We start from the raw sequence: 17,778 nt of genomic DNA, 5'->3' as shown, positions 1-17,778 counted from the left end.
CATTGTACCATGTCGTGTTTGTTTGTCTAATTGAGCGTCGTGCACAACTCAAATGAACGAACAATTGCTCACAGGTATCATTATTATCATATAACTCGTATTGTGTTATATTTTTCATAATATAGCAAATTAACAGTGTAATACATGATTGATTCGACACAGCCAGCCTTTAATGCGACATGTGGCATCTTTGCCGGCGACAAGCTCCTTATAAATATTCATTCAGTTGTTTGTTTTATTTATTTGTCCGTTTTCATTCCTTTTTTCTTGGTCATTGCATTTTTTTTGACAAATGCTGCAATCAAACGTTATTATTGCATGCCCTTCAATACATTTGTTCCTTACAGCGCACAAGATATTATGACATAAGAAAGAATCATAGTGCCAAAATCATACCATGGATGCGAAAGTACTTAGAGATAAGTTATATGGAAAAGGGCAACTTGGGTGTTACCTGAAATTGTAATTCGAACATTTAGATGAATTTATCTAGACTTAACTTTCTAGCACCAATCGCCTATATTTTTGTATGCGTAAGACAAGTAAATTTTTCAAACAATTCGCAGGCCACATGAAAAGATTTTGTGAACATGATGCGACTCGCGGGCAGTATATTGTGCAAGCCTGGTCCAATCTAGCTTATATTTTTGCACAAGCGCAAGCACAAGTTTTGAAAGTAAAAAATAAGGTTTTTCAGTAATGAAACAACTTATTCACATCTTCAGTTGTTTTTTCAAATTGTATAAATATTCACAAATTGTATTTCAGGGCATTTGTGAAATCTCTCGGTGTAACGAGGAGTGCACGTTGGACAAGTACAAGTGATAATCTGGTTTTATTGCACAAGGCACAATTAAGAATTTCTGAGGAAGATAATGGTTCACCAACAAGTTCGAATGATTCCACATTATTACGGCAAAGTTCTGTGGAAAGTGTTAAAAATGTCATGGATGCTGATATACCAATAGGGGAAGTGCAAGCAGAAACATTAAGCAATGAAAAAACAAGAGTGAAAGATTGCTTCGTCAAAAATAGTGGATCAGTGGGGATGGATAAAAAGCTTTCTGGCAGCTCAGAAGTTAAAACAGAAGTTAACAACAATGCGACTAACACATTGGAGAGTGATGTGTCAACAATTTCTAAAACTCACGATTTGGCATTGTGTAAAAAGGCTGCTCCAATTGAAAGTATGAATGCTGTGATGGAAGTAGATTCAGAAGTTACAAAGAAATTCCCAAATTCACAAAGTGATGAAGACTTGTTGAAAAATGAAGTTGGCAGTGTGGTGACAATGCACACGAAAAACTTCAATGAAAGCTTGAAGCAATCCTCGAGTGACTCTGCATCACATCACAAATTGGGAAGGCAACGGAAATCAAAAAGTGGCAAAAAAGTAGGTGCTCCTTCTAAATCAAAGAATTTGCTACAAAAGGATACACCCACTGTGAGAATTGATGAACAAAGTCAAGTTACAACATACAAAGTAGGGAAATCTTCTGTCAAACCTGTAAATGATTTATCAACTCCATTACCTCCGGCGATTATTTCTTCAGAAAAATCAAAATCAATTAGGCATCCTGGTTATGTATGTCCGATAGGCGATTGTGGCCGCATTTTTCAACATAAACATACAATTGTGGCACACATCAAATTCCGTCATCGGAGGAGTCAAACGGTTTCAGAAACATTGGCTGAAACAGCGAAAGAGGCCGTTGTAAAAGAAACTGAAAAAGTTGAATCACCCGACAAGACTTTGGTAGATAATAATATGTTGCTCAGCTCCAGAATGTGGTATCTAAGGGTTGATGAATTCATTCATGAAGAAATAGAAGATAAGCCATCTGATACTGGTGGTAATACCGAGCCGAGGACATTTTTGATTGAATGTGTGCGTACTTTGTTTGAAAATCCTTTGACAAATTTCAATTACAATGCTGCATGTAAATATCTTCAAACTTCTTGGCATTCACTGACGAAGAAACCATCTAAGTCCGAACCTTTTGATGCCGACAGCATGGAAGATGCTTTTAGTTCTGTAGATTTTTCATTTTTGGAATCTAATAATGTGAGGATTGATCAAGGTGCATCTCTTACTTCTAAGACAGGTGCACCTGTCATCTCTGTTAATGAAACAGAACATGAAGAAGGAATTCAAAATAATGCTAACAACAGAAAGAAAAAGTCCACAAAATTAAAAACTAAGAAAATTTTAAAATCCACTCCATCAAATATTTCTGACCAGAGTTCAGAAGTCAACCACACCCGTACTGATAAAAACCCGTCATGCAATTCAAAATTAAATTCAAGTCCCACTGTGATGACTAGATTGTCATTAGATGGAGTGCAGATTGGAACTGATGTGAAAACTTTGAAGGCTAGTTCTGCTGTCAAAGTATCTAAACCTGTACAAGTTATGAAACCTAACAAAGAGTCGTTGAAAAAATATCAATCCAAAGTCTCTTCTACCTCTCATAAAAATCCAAAAGAAATGACAACTGATAGATCAGAAGTGGAACAGCCTAAAAGGTATTAATTTCTTCTGTTTGAAATTTTCTTTATCGTCTAACCCAGTCCAGGCTGGGATTAATTAAAATTTGCAGAGACTACACTCGTTTGCGCTTATAATAGCAGCAAGTGATATTAAATGGAAATTGATCTTCCAACATGTGGTTACACTGTTTACCTATAATTAAGATGTTGCTTTGATACAGTTACAGGCTTGCAAATCAGTCATGTGACAGTGAAATGTGGACATATATTCTTCCAAATCGGAACTCAAACTTATCCAAAATTTGGCAATCGCAATAACAGTCTCATCCTTTTCTTGAGCCGGATTGAAATAAAAAAAAAACGACTCCAGCTCTGACTTGTGATAAAAAATTTAACTCCCGACACATACTTACCGGTAACTCTGAGACTGTTTTCCAAACTTGTTTGAAGTTATAAGATTTTCTGTAATTTATGTATATATTTTTTTTGATGCAATTGTAAAATTAACAATGCTGATCATTTATGAACTTGGTACAATCTGTGGCCTCATCCTAATTATTTAAATAAAGTAGGTTCTATTTGTTGAAAATATTTTTTGAATATTCAATTGATTTTCACTGTTATTTTTCAGTGAAAAGTTGAAACTTATGAAACCTCCAAAAACTGTTTCTGTCTCGTCTGTCGCTCAGAAAACACCAAATAAAAACATCAGTTTTGAAGAAGCACTGGCTGATGTAAATACACTCGAATCAACAAGTCAAACTAGGCCAAACAAAAAACTGCATAAATTGTCATCTGATTTAGCATCTGTACCTACTCCAACTACACAAAAGCAAAAACGCAGTCGAAGTACTTCTTCAGATTCTATGCAAAAGCTTAAGCATTCTTCTGCTCAAATTTCCACTACTAAACATGATGAAAATCCAAACATGAAGACAGATGAGAGAAAAAAACGGAAGATACCATCACATAGAAAACACAGTCTTGATTCAAAGCATGATGCTGCTACATCTGAACGAGAATTTGTTGGAGAGTACTCTGATTTGATTAAACATGCTGAACGAATTGTTGGAACCGAATTCAAATCAGATTTGTCATCTGCTGGTCAAATTGCCGAAATAGAGCAAAAAGCTCCAAAGATGAGACATTTTTCATCTGGAAATAATTCCCGTCCAGCAAAATCTCAAGTTGCCAAAAAAATTAAAAATAAATTAAAGAGGAGTATTGACCTTAGAAAACTTTCAAGTAATTCTCCGGAAGACGAGGTTTCATTGAAAACACGTAAGACAGAGAAAGATCGTTCCAGGAACAACCCTCTAGAAAATTTATTGTCTGAATCGTCGTCACAAGATTCTAACGATGTGCCTAGCCATAATGAGAGTATTAAAAACGAATGTCATATATGTGGGCGACTCATGGCAAATGGCTTTGCCCTTGCTTGTCACATGCGTAAAAAACACAAATCGAAAGCAAAAATGTTTATTCCAGATCGATCACCAGATGCCACAGAATCAGTCCAACGAACAAAAAACTCAAAATTGGGAGATAAAAGTGGTTTGACATCTCACACATCAAAGCATTCAAAAAACGCTGAGCCTGTGCACAAGGAAGGGCACTCATCTAAAATCACATGTGCACAGGCTAATTTTATGACCCTTCCAACAGAAGAGTTTCTGGGCGACAAACCAAGTCAAATCCGCTGGTTGTCTTTCAGTAATATTTTCTATTCTAGATATTTTAGAGAAGAACTTGAAAGAAAACAAGATTCCATTATTAAAACAAATGTGTACGAGCTAATTTCGACATTTTTTCTCAGCTCCAATGGGAAATATTGTTGTCTCGTGCCAGAGTGTAAAAAGCGTTGCATGGCCCATCCTAAATCTCTTAGACGTCATATGAAAAGAAATCACATCGTATCAGTTTCTAGTCTATTGAAAATTGCTCGTTCAGTTGTGGAAACATCTGCTTTACGAAGATGTTCTGGATGTCTAGAAGAGTTCTCAGATTTTGAGGAATTGGAAAATCATGCTTATGGCAATGCAGGCTGTAAAAAATTTCTAAAAGATTCCGAGATAGGTATATTCATTGTCACACCATCCGGGAATAACTTGGATCTCCAATGCTATCTATGCACTAATAAATTCTCAAATCTGAGGAGCTTAACCGACCATTTGTTTCGTATTCATGACCGCTCAAGGACAGATGTTTCCACATCAAAAGAATTTCTAGGAGTTAGTGCTCAAATTGAAAATATTCTGCTTAATAGGCTACAGAACAGAATTGAAGTATTTAGACAACGGTCGAGTAGTGATGAAACATCTGAGAGTGACAAAGATTTTCCAGAAGAGTTGAATTCATTGAATGCTGATAAAAGAGAAACAGATGAAAGCTTAGATGTTGGAAAAGATGACAAAGATGTTGAAAAATCTAAAGCTACTGAATCATCCAGTGAAATGGATCAAGACTCTGAAGGTTAGTTTCAATACAGCTTCAGTTATTTTTGTTAGCGCCAGACTGTAAAATATTTGTTAAACCCATGATTGTGAATACCCACCTGACAAACAGCTTAAATAATATCATGTAGAAAAATCAAATTTTTTTTAATGAAGCAATCCATTCAAAGGGATGACTTCAGCCACGTTTTGTCAATATTGGTCATGTTTATACCCAAAAGTCACAAAATGAACAAACCAGCTTGTTGATTATTGAGGGACAAAATTGAACTCGTTTCGAGTCAGTAGGGTGGTTTCATTATATACATAATTAAATGTGTCCATAACGTGGAAAAAAAAATTCATTATTCGATGTCACAAATCTATTTTAGGTTGTACTTTTATTTTTTCTGCCTTGTTTTCCAAATTCAACACAAATTCAATTCAACAAATTCCCTGTTTTTAAACTCAAATTGTTAATTTACATTTCAGTAGAAGACAAAGTTGTTTCTTCTAGTGTTGGAGATCTCTCGATGGAGACTTCTGATAGTTTTTCAAGTGCAGATGATTCTCAATCTATTGATATACATGATAGTGATGCCTCGTTGTATGGTTATGAATCAATACCTCAATCGGGTGTGAACGAGCAATCCACAGACAACATATCTGTTTCTCCGATAAAAGGGAGTTTTGTTCTCCCCGTAGATGATAATTATTCAGTTAGTGATGAAAGTTTTGTCCTTTCTGATAACAATGTATCGAGTGAAGCAGACATGGATGTAAGTGAGGAAGCGGGTATCGCACCACAAACCCCAATCAGTGAAAAAAGAAGTCTTCGACGTCTTGCTTACACACAAGCTACTAGAAAAATTGCCATGAAATCTCCAGAAACTTTCAATAGAAGGTGGGTACTCGTATATTTCCAAGACCTAAATTTTGTTTTAATTATTCGACGTGGTTGAATCCATGCTCTTACGATTTTCCTATGCTGCGTGATTTCTTACGACGAATTTTCAGACACAGCCTAATACATTCTTATTAAAATATATTTTGGCTTTTGTCATGGTCAACATATAAATTTGTCTAAATATAGTTGATTCGCACTAAATAAATTTGGCACTGCATGATAATTTAGATAAACATTGCTTTGAATAACTTTTTATATTTAAATCTTCAGGAGTGGGAACAAGTTTTTGTCTCGATGTTTAACTTAATATGAAATATTTTAAAAGAGTAAAACGTTTTAAATTATTCCTAAAATGAATCCCAGAATAAATTATTTGAATATGAGCAATTTCAAATGTATTTGATTCGTGTTGGACATCTCTGATCCTTGCGAAACAAATTAAGTCCTTAATTACCAGTAGTCTTGACAACTTTAAATATGTTAATTCAAGTCTCAATTGCCTAATATACTATTTTATCACATTATTATTCAGGCCACATCTCCAAATTTCATGGCATCTGCCACTGTATCGCAGTAATAATGCTGTATATAAATTACTAAATCAGTCAGTCCCTAGTTGAGTCACTGATGTCCCAAGTCATGGTTCATGACCTGAATCATAACAAATTTCTATCATATGTATTCCTATTTCCTCGTATGAGTTTTAATATAAAGTGCAAATATCACAATAACAACAGTATTTGGTAATTTTCTATCCTTATTAAACCGGAATCTGGATTTTTTCATAGCCAATTTTTCAATTCAGCATCTCAGCTGGTTCATGACCTGAATCATAACAAATTTCTATCATATGTATTCCTATATCCTCGTATGAGTTTTATTATAAAGTGCCAATATTACAATAACAACAGTATTTGGTAATTTTCTATCCTTATTAAACCGGAATCTGGATTTTATCATAGCCAATTTTTCAATTCAGCATCTCTGACATTGAACCACATATAATTTGGCTCATACCAGTGAGGGAATTTGGATGAATTTCTAAATTCAATTTTACAACCCACAATACGATCTATTATCATATTATATTTTCATTCTTTATTATTTCTTGCAATAGAAAATGGGCAGAATTTCAAAATCTTCAATATCTCTACAACAAGCGTGCTTTGAAGAAAGTAGCTCAATCTCTGGCACCTGCAAAAAAGAATGAAATTTCATCTTCTTCATCATTGGAAGCAAGTTTTTATTCTCTTTGATTTTAGAACTGGTTCAAGTCAAATTCCTCATGCTGTTTTTGCTTTGATGGTTTAGCTCAGGGGGATCCGGCCTCTGCTGATATTGCGACTATACTTTCGTGAATATGAATTTTGGTTGAAAATATCTATCAAAATAACGTCATAATGACCCCGATTGTTACATTGTGCGTTTTATTATTATATAAACGTTAGCTGTTGACTAACTTTTGCAAATAAACTGTTTTTTATTCATAGCTTTTCAAATTGAGGTTTTATCAAGTGATTAACTAGTAATGTTGCCTAGCCCTATACTACATAGTTCATCCTCTTATTAATTTCATTTTTTCATCTTTTCTGTGGTTGTTATGAAATGGATATGTTCCTAAGAAATTGTGATGAATGAAAAGTATAAAAGTTGCTCTTACTGTATAAGATGTTTACTCAAGATTTTTTTGTTTTTCGCCTAATATAATTACTTTGCTTAATATAGCTGAAAACATAGCCTATTAAAAAGTTATATAATATTATGATCAAATATGCAATTTGAAGAGTTATGGATAGAATGATGGAAATTGGTCGCCTATACTTCCAGAGGAATACTTTATACCTAAAATAAATAGCAAAATATTGATCTTAAAACAACATAGTTAATTGATGATTTGTCCATTTGAATTTAATGAATATGTCGTATTCCAGTCGACATCAGCACCAGACGGCGCTACTATGAATCCAACTTCAGCAGTAAGCGATACTGCAAAGCCAAATTCGACAGGGAGCAATACTATGAAGCCAACTTCGACAGGAAGCAACAATTCCATAAAACGATGCTGGCTATGCAAGGTATATCTTGTCTCAGGGGTGACAAAATACGGTCCGTGGGCCACATGCAGCTCGTGCAATACCCAGGAAATGAATACCAAATTACTACAATTCTGTAAATTTATGACATGACATTATTTCACTGTTCTTTTACTATTTCTAGTTGGATTTCTTTATATGTTTCATCATTTCTAGTTCAGTTCAAGGTTACTGTATTCATTCCACCATCTCCCATTCACTCAGAACAAAGCTCTGGAAATTCATAAATCTTACTAGACCTGGTTCTGTTCAGTTTAGTATTTCAGACCCAAGGATAATTAGGTAGCAAATTCAGTATTTTCTATAATAGTAATTATTATTCTATATTTTCTACCATAATAATCCTTCTATCATAGGATGGATTCAAGAGACTGGATAATTACATAAGCCATATTATTTTTCATCTTCGGACCATCGATCGATTCGAGAATTTGTGTGATTTTCCTGGCTGCCTCTATGCTTTCAGGTATGTTGGATATAAATTTCTTTGCTATATGAAACATCAAATCTGAGCCATATAACTCAATTCAAACTGGGACTCGTTTAATCTGAAAGATTTGGTTTTTGAGAAAATTTTTGTGAGGCCTTTGAAAAGAAAAAAATTTCTGTATGATTTGTTACACCTGATTGAAATGGTATATTAAAAAATGTAAAATTCACTAGCTTTTTGCAGCAATAACTTGTAATAGGCTGGGATGATACTGATTAAATCATAGTTCGATTTTCGAATTAACATTGACATAAAGTCAGATTCATGTCATAGTATCAATGTGACTCAAGTTTGTTCATGCCACTGTTGTTTATAGAAACTGTTATGGCTCTGAATGCAACTTGTCCTTGCTGCATTTCTTATGATCAGTTCATTACCTTACTAGATAAATCGGCGTTCAGGACTTTTATCCAATACTATAGTGCAAGTTCTGTGTTATTGAATATCTCCACTTAGTCATCTCAGTATGGTGCAAAATATTCAGAATGTTTTTCCACATTGCTTCGGGAATAAATAATATTTGAATACATTATATCAATATTTTTTATAATATGATGGATGTTTTATAGAACTGAAGAAGAATTAGACACACACCAATTACTTCACGAAGGAGCAGTGAACATATGTTTATTCTGTGCATCGGATTCATGCTTTTCATCTGCTGATGATTTATTGGAGCATGAGAAAAAACATCATACTGATGTTGTAGTGAGTCTCTTGTTTTATAGAAAAAAATGTCCAAATCGCCATCCAGTAATCACTATCTTCATATCATTTATTATAGGCCTATTGAAAATATACGATTTCTGCATATGGGATAAGGGTTTACATATTCATCCCAGGGGGGAAAAAAGACGATAAGAGGACCTAATCACATGGCGAACCATGGCTTACCGTCCGGTTACCAGTTCATGTCGGGTATGGGATTAGTTAGTTATTTGTTTTCAGATACGCGGACTTGATGGCGGAGGAAGCCGTAACTGACCAGCGGTTATGTTAACCAAGGAGGAGTCCAACAATCTTTTCGCACATAACTATTCTCGAACAAGATTCGAACCTACAAAGGGCAACAGACGTGCGGTGGCATCATATTCCTAACGCTTGGCACGATGCGCCACAATGCTAGTATTATTACCATTGGTGATTTAACCATTATACGACTGGGTTTTTCACTTGAAGAACATGTTCAGATTTTGCTTGTGATGATTCCTTTCCTTAATAATATTTAATGTGAGGTTGCTGATTAAACTAATTGTTGTTTTTTAAACAGAATATTCTATCGATATTACGTGAAAAATTCTGCATCAACAAATTTCGCAAACCAAAAATATATCGGAAAAAAGGCAAAGGCGAAAAATCATCAATATCCCCAAAACATCGCAGCGATGACAACGAACATTTTTTATGCTGTAGCCATCGCAAAAGATCTCACAGAGGGACAGAAAATGAAAATAACGATAAAATGATAAAGGAAAGTGGCCATGATATAAAGTATTGCGATTCTATTGCCTTACAAGGCCATGAATATTTTCTACAATCCTATGTATGTGACATCATAACTGATGTTTTGGATACACTTGAGGAAGTCGGCTGTGAATATGATCCTTCTGAAAATGACATAAATGTGAAAATAGCGATGGTGGATGACAATAGGCCAACTTATTCGATTTTGAATGATGATAATCAAGTTGCAGTATTAAAAGATGTAAATATAACGGAGACAAGAGATATTACTTTCCCTCAAAATGGGGTGGATGGCAACACCAACGGCAACAGTATTCCTGAGTCAAGTGCAAGTAGCCTTACGGATTCTATTGCTTTGAGTTTGCAAATTGAAGTTGCTGACAAAGTGGATGATTGTTTAAAAGTTAGCAGTTCAAATGACGAGGTTGTTGAATCCTCAAACTTACCAGAAAGTGACAAAATCTCAAATAATTTTGAATCTGTTGCAAAGATAAACCAGGAGCCCGATTCACTCATGTATGCTTGTCAAAAAATTATTGACCTTGCTATGCGAAGGGACAAACAAAATGAGTGTTTGAACGCCAAATGTGACGACGTTCAACGGGAGAGTTACTCAACGATCGCCATTGTGGAGCGACATGGAATTTCTGATAGTGAAGTTCAACAAGATATGGTTGATTGTAATAAAGATGTTTGTGTTCTTCCTTTGTCGAAGTCCGAATTTGAAATGAAAGAACTTTCATTTGATACTGATAATGACGCAGATCATGTTGAATCAACAATGCAGATTGTACCGATTGGAATGATTTCATCATTTCTAGATCCGCATATTGGAGGAATTGGGGCTCTCATTTCAAAAAATTCTCACCGAATAATCGAACATGACATAATACTTATGGAAGTTGCAAGTACATTAGAGAGAGTGTTGACTCATGTTGAATCCTCCGAACAGTGTGATGCATTAGAACTATTGGGTGTTGATTGTTTTTTAGGATTGCTTCCCATAACTGTCGATGGTGTTGAGAATGCTGTCATTGCTTCCTTGCCGGATGAGTCAACCACAGATATCATGCATTCTGAAAACTTACTTTTTGATGTAGGTGAGTCAAATCGAATGCAAACTGAAACCACAATTACCATACTACCAGATGAAGGTGCCGATTCACAAGAGATCCAACTAGCAAAAAGTCCTATCAAAAACAGCATATTGTGTGTGAATGATGACGAGAAACCAAATCGGGATATGATTTTAAATAAAGCAAGCTCTCTTGATACAACAAGTAATCATGCGTTTTCTTCAAATACAAATACTGTAATGTTATCGCCTTTCGGAGATACGAATTGTATGCCGGTCTCAAACATTCAGTATTCTAATATGCTGGAACGAATGATGTCAGGATTTGCAAAAAAGGAAGCAATTTTATCAGCTGACAAACCTGCTTTAGGTTGGAATAATGATACGGTTCTATCTGCTGTTACCTCGACACCAGCAATGGAAATTTCAACCACATCTGCTGAAACCAGTACATTAGATTCTGATAGTGTGACAGGCAATATCATTGAAAAAGTATATCCTGAGAATACAACAATGTCAACTACTGTAAACAGAATACCAGATCATTTGAATCCTGTAATTAGGATTAAACAGGTCAGGCAGATTTTAATATACAGATATTTTTAATACTTTCTGAATTCATTTTTTGGAATATATTCTATGATTCATGCTCAATACAAAACTAGTTATTGCAAATATTTAGACATAAAATTTAACAGTACTAAAAATGAAGAAATATTTGATTTCATTTTTATTTCTATTCTGTACTGTTGTTGAATTAAATGTTTAGTCTCAGTTGGGAAATTTTATTTTTCCAAGAAAATACGATTTGACAAATACTTTCTTGGTCTGTATCCTGTGAGTTGAATGCTATGATAATTTCAACTCTGTTACAGATTTCCTATTTGATTTTATTCTATATTATTTTAAAAAGATTTTTGAATTTCTTCAGGCTTCTCTTTTTATTGTAAATTTTGTATCATTTGTTTTTGTTTCACACTCAATTTCTTAATTCCCTGTAGACAAAGACCAATTAATACCTTAGGCAGCAAGACTATTTGCTCATAATTCGCCACAAATTCAAATATTCAAAACATTTATTCAAATTTTAGGCATCAATTGATAATTTGAGGATGATGGAGAACAGCCAGATCCCCAAGTCTGGAAAAGACTTAAAATCATCTGAAAAAGTTTTTGTCAAGAAAAGTTGTTCGATTTCTAAAAGTAGGAACACAAAGCATCAAATAAAGTCAACAAAACAAGAAAAAAATAAAAAACATAAAAAAATATCAATATTGAAAGACTCGTTCAGAAAATTTCGTGGTCGATATACTAACCATGTCAAACATCTTGAACCAGTAGCAATACCAGATGTATGGCAAGCAGATGACGAGATCTTTTTGAAGATGTTTCCATCGCTGTCTGAGTCAGTTCAACAAGAAAAAAGTAAAAAGAAAAAATTGTCATCACTACAATTATTATCAGATGCCGCAGAACCGAGGACAATACCTCCAAAGAAAAGGGTCAAACGGTCGCATTCTTGTGAGTTGGCATCTCGAACTAACTCTGAAACACTTTTATCCTCTTCATCAAAATGTGATAATGGTTCTACGCTTCCTAGATTGAAAAAACTTAGTCAAACAGAATCATGTAAGCAAAAACGGAGACGATTACATTCTGTATTGAGTGCAATCCAAGTGGTAAAGACTAAGACTAGTACGAAATCAGAGAGGATGCCATTGCCTACGCTTGCCCTGAGCTCTCAACCATCTAGACCTATATTATCAAAAATGCCTTTTACCCAAAATCTTTATTATCAAAGATGTTCTTGGCTCTTGGAGGAGTTTATTTCCATTCCACAAGGTGAAGGATGCGAATATAAATTTTTTATTCCAGCTATATGTGGAATATGCCAGCAGGCTGTTCAAATCAAGGATATGTTAGAGCATGTTCTTCAGCATGCACTTCAGTCGATAAATCATAATAAATCTTGTGTTCACCCTCAAGCTTGCCTCTTCAAATATAGGTAAGTTTTTCATATAGTGCAAGGTTAAAACATGGTTATTAAATGTATAAACATGAATGGCCTCGACTCATGATAAGTCGAATATTTTTAATAAGCGTAACTATCAGTTGGGTTACGCGAGACTAACTCCATATTCCACCTCTATGCCTTTGCGTTAGTGGATCCGTTAGCAGGAATAAACAATTCAAGAGTCCTACTAATCACTAACACAAAAATATATCTGTAATATTGCGTCTGGCTTTGGTGGTCAGCTGGACTCTTTTACTTTCAGTAGATATAGCAGATTTTTCATATGATATTTTTTATCTTCATTCATTTTCTTTCATACGAGTAGTCTAAATCCCGGTTATACAGTTAGAAACGTAATCGGCCGGCAACTTAATGAGAATCTGTCAAAACATTTTATTTTGATTCCAAGGCTTTTGGATGTATTAGTACTTGTGTCGGAATTTTTTGTTATTGAAGAGTTTATAACGGTCAGGTCAGTACATACTTCAAATGTATCATTTTATTTTATTTTCAGCAATCATTCCGAATTGTCTAATCATCATCACACCGGTTCCTTTCCGCTTTTCTGTTTATATTGTTGCTTGTTAATGGAATCGCAACATGACCTCGATCTTCATGAAAATAAATTTCACGTCAAATTTCAAGAAAGGTTTCGCAAAGAATTGGTAGCTCGATTAAAAACTAATGACAGGTAATATTTTTTGAAAAGATAATGTTATTCAACTGTTTGTTGGTAAATATAAAACTTATAAAACATTGTCAGTGTGAGAATTGGTAAATTTCATAGATAAATTTATTTTTTACAAATATTAATATTGGCATGGGATTTTCATATTTATCCCGGGGGAGAAGAAAGCCGATAACACGACGTACTCACTACTCATATCATACGGCATACCATGGTCTCTTGACTAGTTACAATTGTCCATGTCTGGTATGGGATTAGTTATCAAGGTATTAGTTTCAGATACATAGACTTGATGGTGGAAGATGCTGTATCCGATCATAATAGCAGTTATGTGTCCACAACAAGGTGAAGGTTCCAGCAAACGCACCTAATTATCCACCACTGAATTCGAAACTGCAAACCAACACAGTCTAATCAGAGGGGCGATAGCAGGCGTATACTTATTGCTTAGCGGAGTACGCCAAACTATATCCCCATAATGAAATATGCAGGAGCAAATATACTGATAATAGGATGAATTTCTTTTATTTATCAGAACTAATACGGCTGATGTTCCATCGCAAGACAGAAGTCTACAACTACTGAATGATGTTCCAAACACAACAGAATTAGAAGAGGTAAGAGTAATAGCGTTTGCATTTTGATATTCGTGTAGTATGTGATTATGTTTTCAAATAAGCAAATGGATGCCAGATTAATTTCTTGTGTATACTTGAACCACTGGGTGTCGTTTTTGAATATGACATATAGTATCATCGCGTATGAGATTTGCTGTGATTATATTGTTTAAAAAAATTTAGAAGTGTGATACATCAGACAATATTTTGAAATTTTTATCTCAGCTCTAGTTGGAACTTTAACACAAAAAATCTTTTTACGTCAAATCTTGAAAATATCTGAATGTGCTTCTAGAAATCCAGATGAGAAGCTATTTATATATGAAGATCTTGGTCTTTTATAATCACTTACAAGCAATGCTCCAGCATTCAGACGTGCGGAAATCTTGGTATTAACTATCAATCATTTATTCATTTTTCAGAATTCTAACCAAAATCAGACAATTGTGAAAGACTTCACTTTGAAAAATGAAACGAAAGAAATGCCAGCGCTTCAAAATATTTCTATTTCAGTTAAACCATTGGCCATACATCACAGCACTGTGTCACCATTGGCCATACATCACAGCACTGTGTCAAACAATAGTGTGGTTTCGGAGCCGATTGCACAACAATCACAAAATGTAACAAGTCCTAGCACAATTGAAAATAATACTTCGGGAATGTCTCGACCATCAATTAAGTCGCCACAGAAGACAACTAAAAAACAAATGACAACAAGGAACGGATCAGTCGTAACTATTGATTTGTCCGTGGATGAAGACGGGAATGATGATGATGAATACACGAAAACAGATTCTGCACATTATTATGCTTCTATGTCGACTCTAAGTACAAGTAATACAAAAACTGTACCCGAGTATACTACAATCAGACAAACACTAGATGCCCGAATAAAAAGCACATCTGGCATGCCGAAATGTTCATTAGTAGAGAAAGTAGTTAATAGAAAACGACCAATCATTTTGAGTCCTCGGAAAATATCACAGACCGGAAGTAATGATTTGACAATCCACACTGTCGTAACAAATAGTCCACCATTGTTGATAGGCAATACTGGAAAAATGGACTCTGAAACTATTCCTTCTACATCAATTAATGAAAAAGATACACAAAAAGTCAAACAACTCCATACTGGTGTTGTGAAATTTGATTCTGCAAATCAACACAATACTGATAATGTTTCAGAAGCCAGCAGTATCTTAAAACTTGATACTGACGACATTGGTGTGCAAGGTATTGAAAGTGGTCATATTTTCAACTCCGAACGTACATCTTCTTCTAATATTACATCACGAACAATGACATCACAACTTTCAAACTTTGCTGATAGTCTGAAGCAAATCTGTACTGAACCAACTACACTGAACAGCACTGTGGAGCTTTCATCTTTGCTGGCTGAGCATAGGATTGCAAGTAAAATCATCAAATCTGAAACACATACCATTTCAGTCTCCAGGTTTAGAGATTATTTCAAAAGCTCATCTTTATTATATGCATCAGCAGGCAAGGGTGCAAAAGTTCGTCTGGTGCAGAGTGCGTATCGTCCGTCGCAATCGCATTGTGCAATTGCATCTTCAAGCCATATATTTTATGGAACGCCAAGTACTTTTTCCTCGGCTCAAAGTACTACAGAAATAAATAAAAAAGATTCGTTTATTGAGCCTACCTCCATGACATATCAAGGTATGCACAAGCTGCCTGGAATTGTTGGTGACGTAAATACCTCTGTATTTGATATCAAGCAGGTCACTGATAATACGAGTAAAAGTCAAGTTCAGAGTAATGATGTTTGTTCGGGTCACGTTGAGCAATCGTCGGCGCGAACATCATTTTATACTCCAAATCGTAAACCTGTACTTCCATACCCGAACAAGGTAGTGATCACTTCGTCCACTGTCAGAAATAAATCAACTGAAGATATGAAAAAAATAAAAGAATATAGATCAAGTGGAACCATAATGTCATTTCAAAAAAGTGAAATCCCACGGGGATCTTCAAACATAACATCAACAAAACTGAGACTTCCAGTAGCTTCAATATGTCAGTTTTCGAATTTAATTAACTTATCCAGCTCCAATTCTACTGAACGCAAGCCTAGCAGTTTACAGTTGAATGTCAATAATATTCGCTCTTCTTTGTCAGATGTAAACTCAGAAATAGATCAAAGTACTGCTTCATCTAGTAATTCTAGTCTGATTTCAGTTACTTCTACAAAAGAAGCTGATAAATTATTCAGCAGACGTCATGTCATTTCAGATATGCCGCAGAATCGGTTGCCAATAAAAATTACATCTCAAGTTGGTGCTTTTCAATTTCAATTTCCTAGTAAACCATCCTCCATTGCAAGAAAGGTACAAGTTGTAAAACCACTTGTGCGATCGAGACCTGTAGGAAAATCAATGCCTCAAAATTCAATTGAATCATCTGTGTCTAGTATTGCCACACTGACTGTCACTTCAGAATTGTCACAACCAACTTCAACCAGAGAACAAACTACGTCATTGTTTACTATACCAAGTCTGGGACAATCGTTAGGAAGAAGATTTTATCAGATTCCATCATCTACTGTTCGTCAAAGGGTTGTGCAACCACAAAATCATTTTGCTTGTCCTGTGTCTTCCACATTGTACAACCCAGGACACAACACTGAGGTAGAACAACATTCTATGCCTAGTGTGGTGACAGATTCAGCATCCCATGTTTCTGTGATTACAGTAACAGATTCAGCAACCCACGTTCCTGATACAGTTGGAGCACAAATTATAGAAATACCTGAAGGTGAGTGACTTCTAAATTGTAGATTTTACGAATTTTTTAGATTGGGGTTCTCAAACTTTTTAAGTCGCGGCATCTTTTTAGAATTTGTCAAGCCCCACCTAAAAAATAACTAGCTATCTAGCGAAAGTATGTTTTATTCTAAAAACACATAAATATCCAAATAAAGAAAGGGGAATATCCAAAATAAGATGGGCATTGGGCAAGATCAAATCTAACAAATATTTTTATTTGCAATTAGCTTTACGCCCCCCCCCCCCCTTAAAATTGTATACGTTCCCTTGTCGGGCACGTCCGACTGTTTGAGAACCACTGCTGTAGATACATATACCCAAAAAATATTTACCAAATATTAATCTCTCATACTTCCTTATATACGCTCGATTGTCATTCAAGTTTTTAATCAATTTGTTCCAGCTACTTTAGTTTTTTTTCGCAACAGGGAATCAAAATTTTGATGCTGTTGACTGTACAAGGAATCTTTTTATCGAGGGAGAAGTTCAGCAACAGCAATCATGCATGCCTTATTCTGATTTAAATTCTGAAATGGACAACTCACCTGCTAGTGATCGTGACATGACAGAATTAAAAGATAATTGTGATATTGAATATGAAGATGTAAGTGTTCTGTGATTTGTTCAAGGAATTTCAAAAAAAACTTTCAATTCTCATTTTTGAATCACATTTACATAGGAAGTTTCAAAGTAAATCATAAATGTGTCTTTACAGT

General features: G+C 34.9%; 1 protein-coding gene across 5 annotated transcripts in view; it reads left to right on the top strand.

Annotated features, from left to right (window-relative positions):
• LOC120346223 (uncharacterized) overlaps nt 1-17,778 on the top strand; it is a 34,115-nt gene that overhangs the window by 10,385 nt on the left and 5,952 nt on the right. For 3 of the 5 annotated variants that reach the window (XM_039415945.2, XM_039415929.2, XM_039415953.2), the window contains exons 14-26: nt 769-2,526; nt 3,122-4,962; nt 5,415-5,826; nt 6,947-7,064; nt 7,761-7,904; nt 8,279-8,388; nt 8,982-9,120; nt 9,683-11,524; nt 12,043-12,956; nt 13,480-13,656; nt 14,189-14,270; nt 14,693-17,051; nt 17,491-17,666. In XM_039415945.2, coding sequence (XP_039271879.2) covers nt 769-2,526; nt 3,122-4,962; nt 5,415-5,826; nt 6,947-7,064; nt 7,761-7,904; nt 8,279-8,388; nt 8,982-9,120; nt 9,683-11,524; nt 12,043-12,956; nt 13,480-13,656; nt 14,189-14,270; nt 14,693-17,051; nt 17,491-17,666 — 10,072 coding nt within the window. The remainder of the gene's footprint in view (nt 1-768; nt 2,527-3,121; nt 4,963-5,414; nt 5,827-6,946; nt 7,065-7,760; nt 7,905-8,278; nt 8,389-8,981; nt 9,121-9,682; nt 11,525-12,042; nt 12,957-13,479; nt 13,657-14,188; nt 14,271-14,692; nt 17,052-17,490; nt 17,667-17,778) is intronic. The other 2 variants (XM_078110097.1, XM_039415938.2) reach the window with 2 other exon arrangements.

The sequence above is a fragment of the Styela clava genome, chromosome 1 (genome assembly GCF_964204865.1).
Source record: "Styela clava chromosome 1, kaStyClav1.hap1.2, whole genome shotgun sequence".
NCBI classification, from domain to species: Eukaryota; Metazoa; Chordata; class Ascidiacea; order Stolidobranchia; family Styelidae; genus Styela; species Styela clava.
The sequence above is the reverse complement of the archived record's forward strand: the minus strand, read 5'-3'. Positions and strand labels throughout refer to the sequence as shown.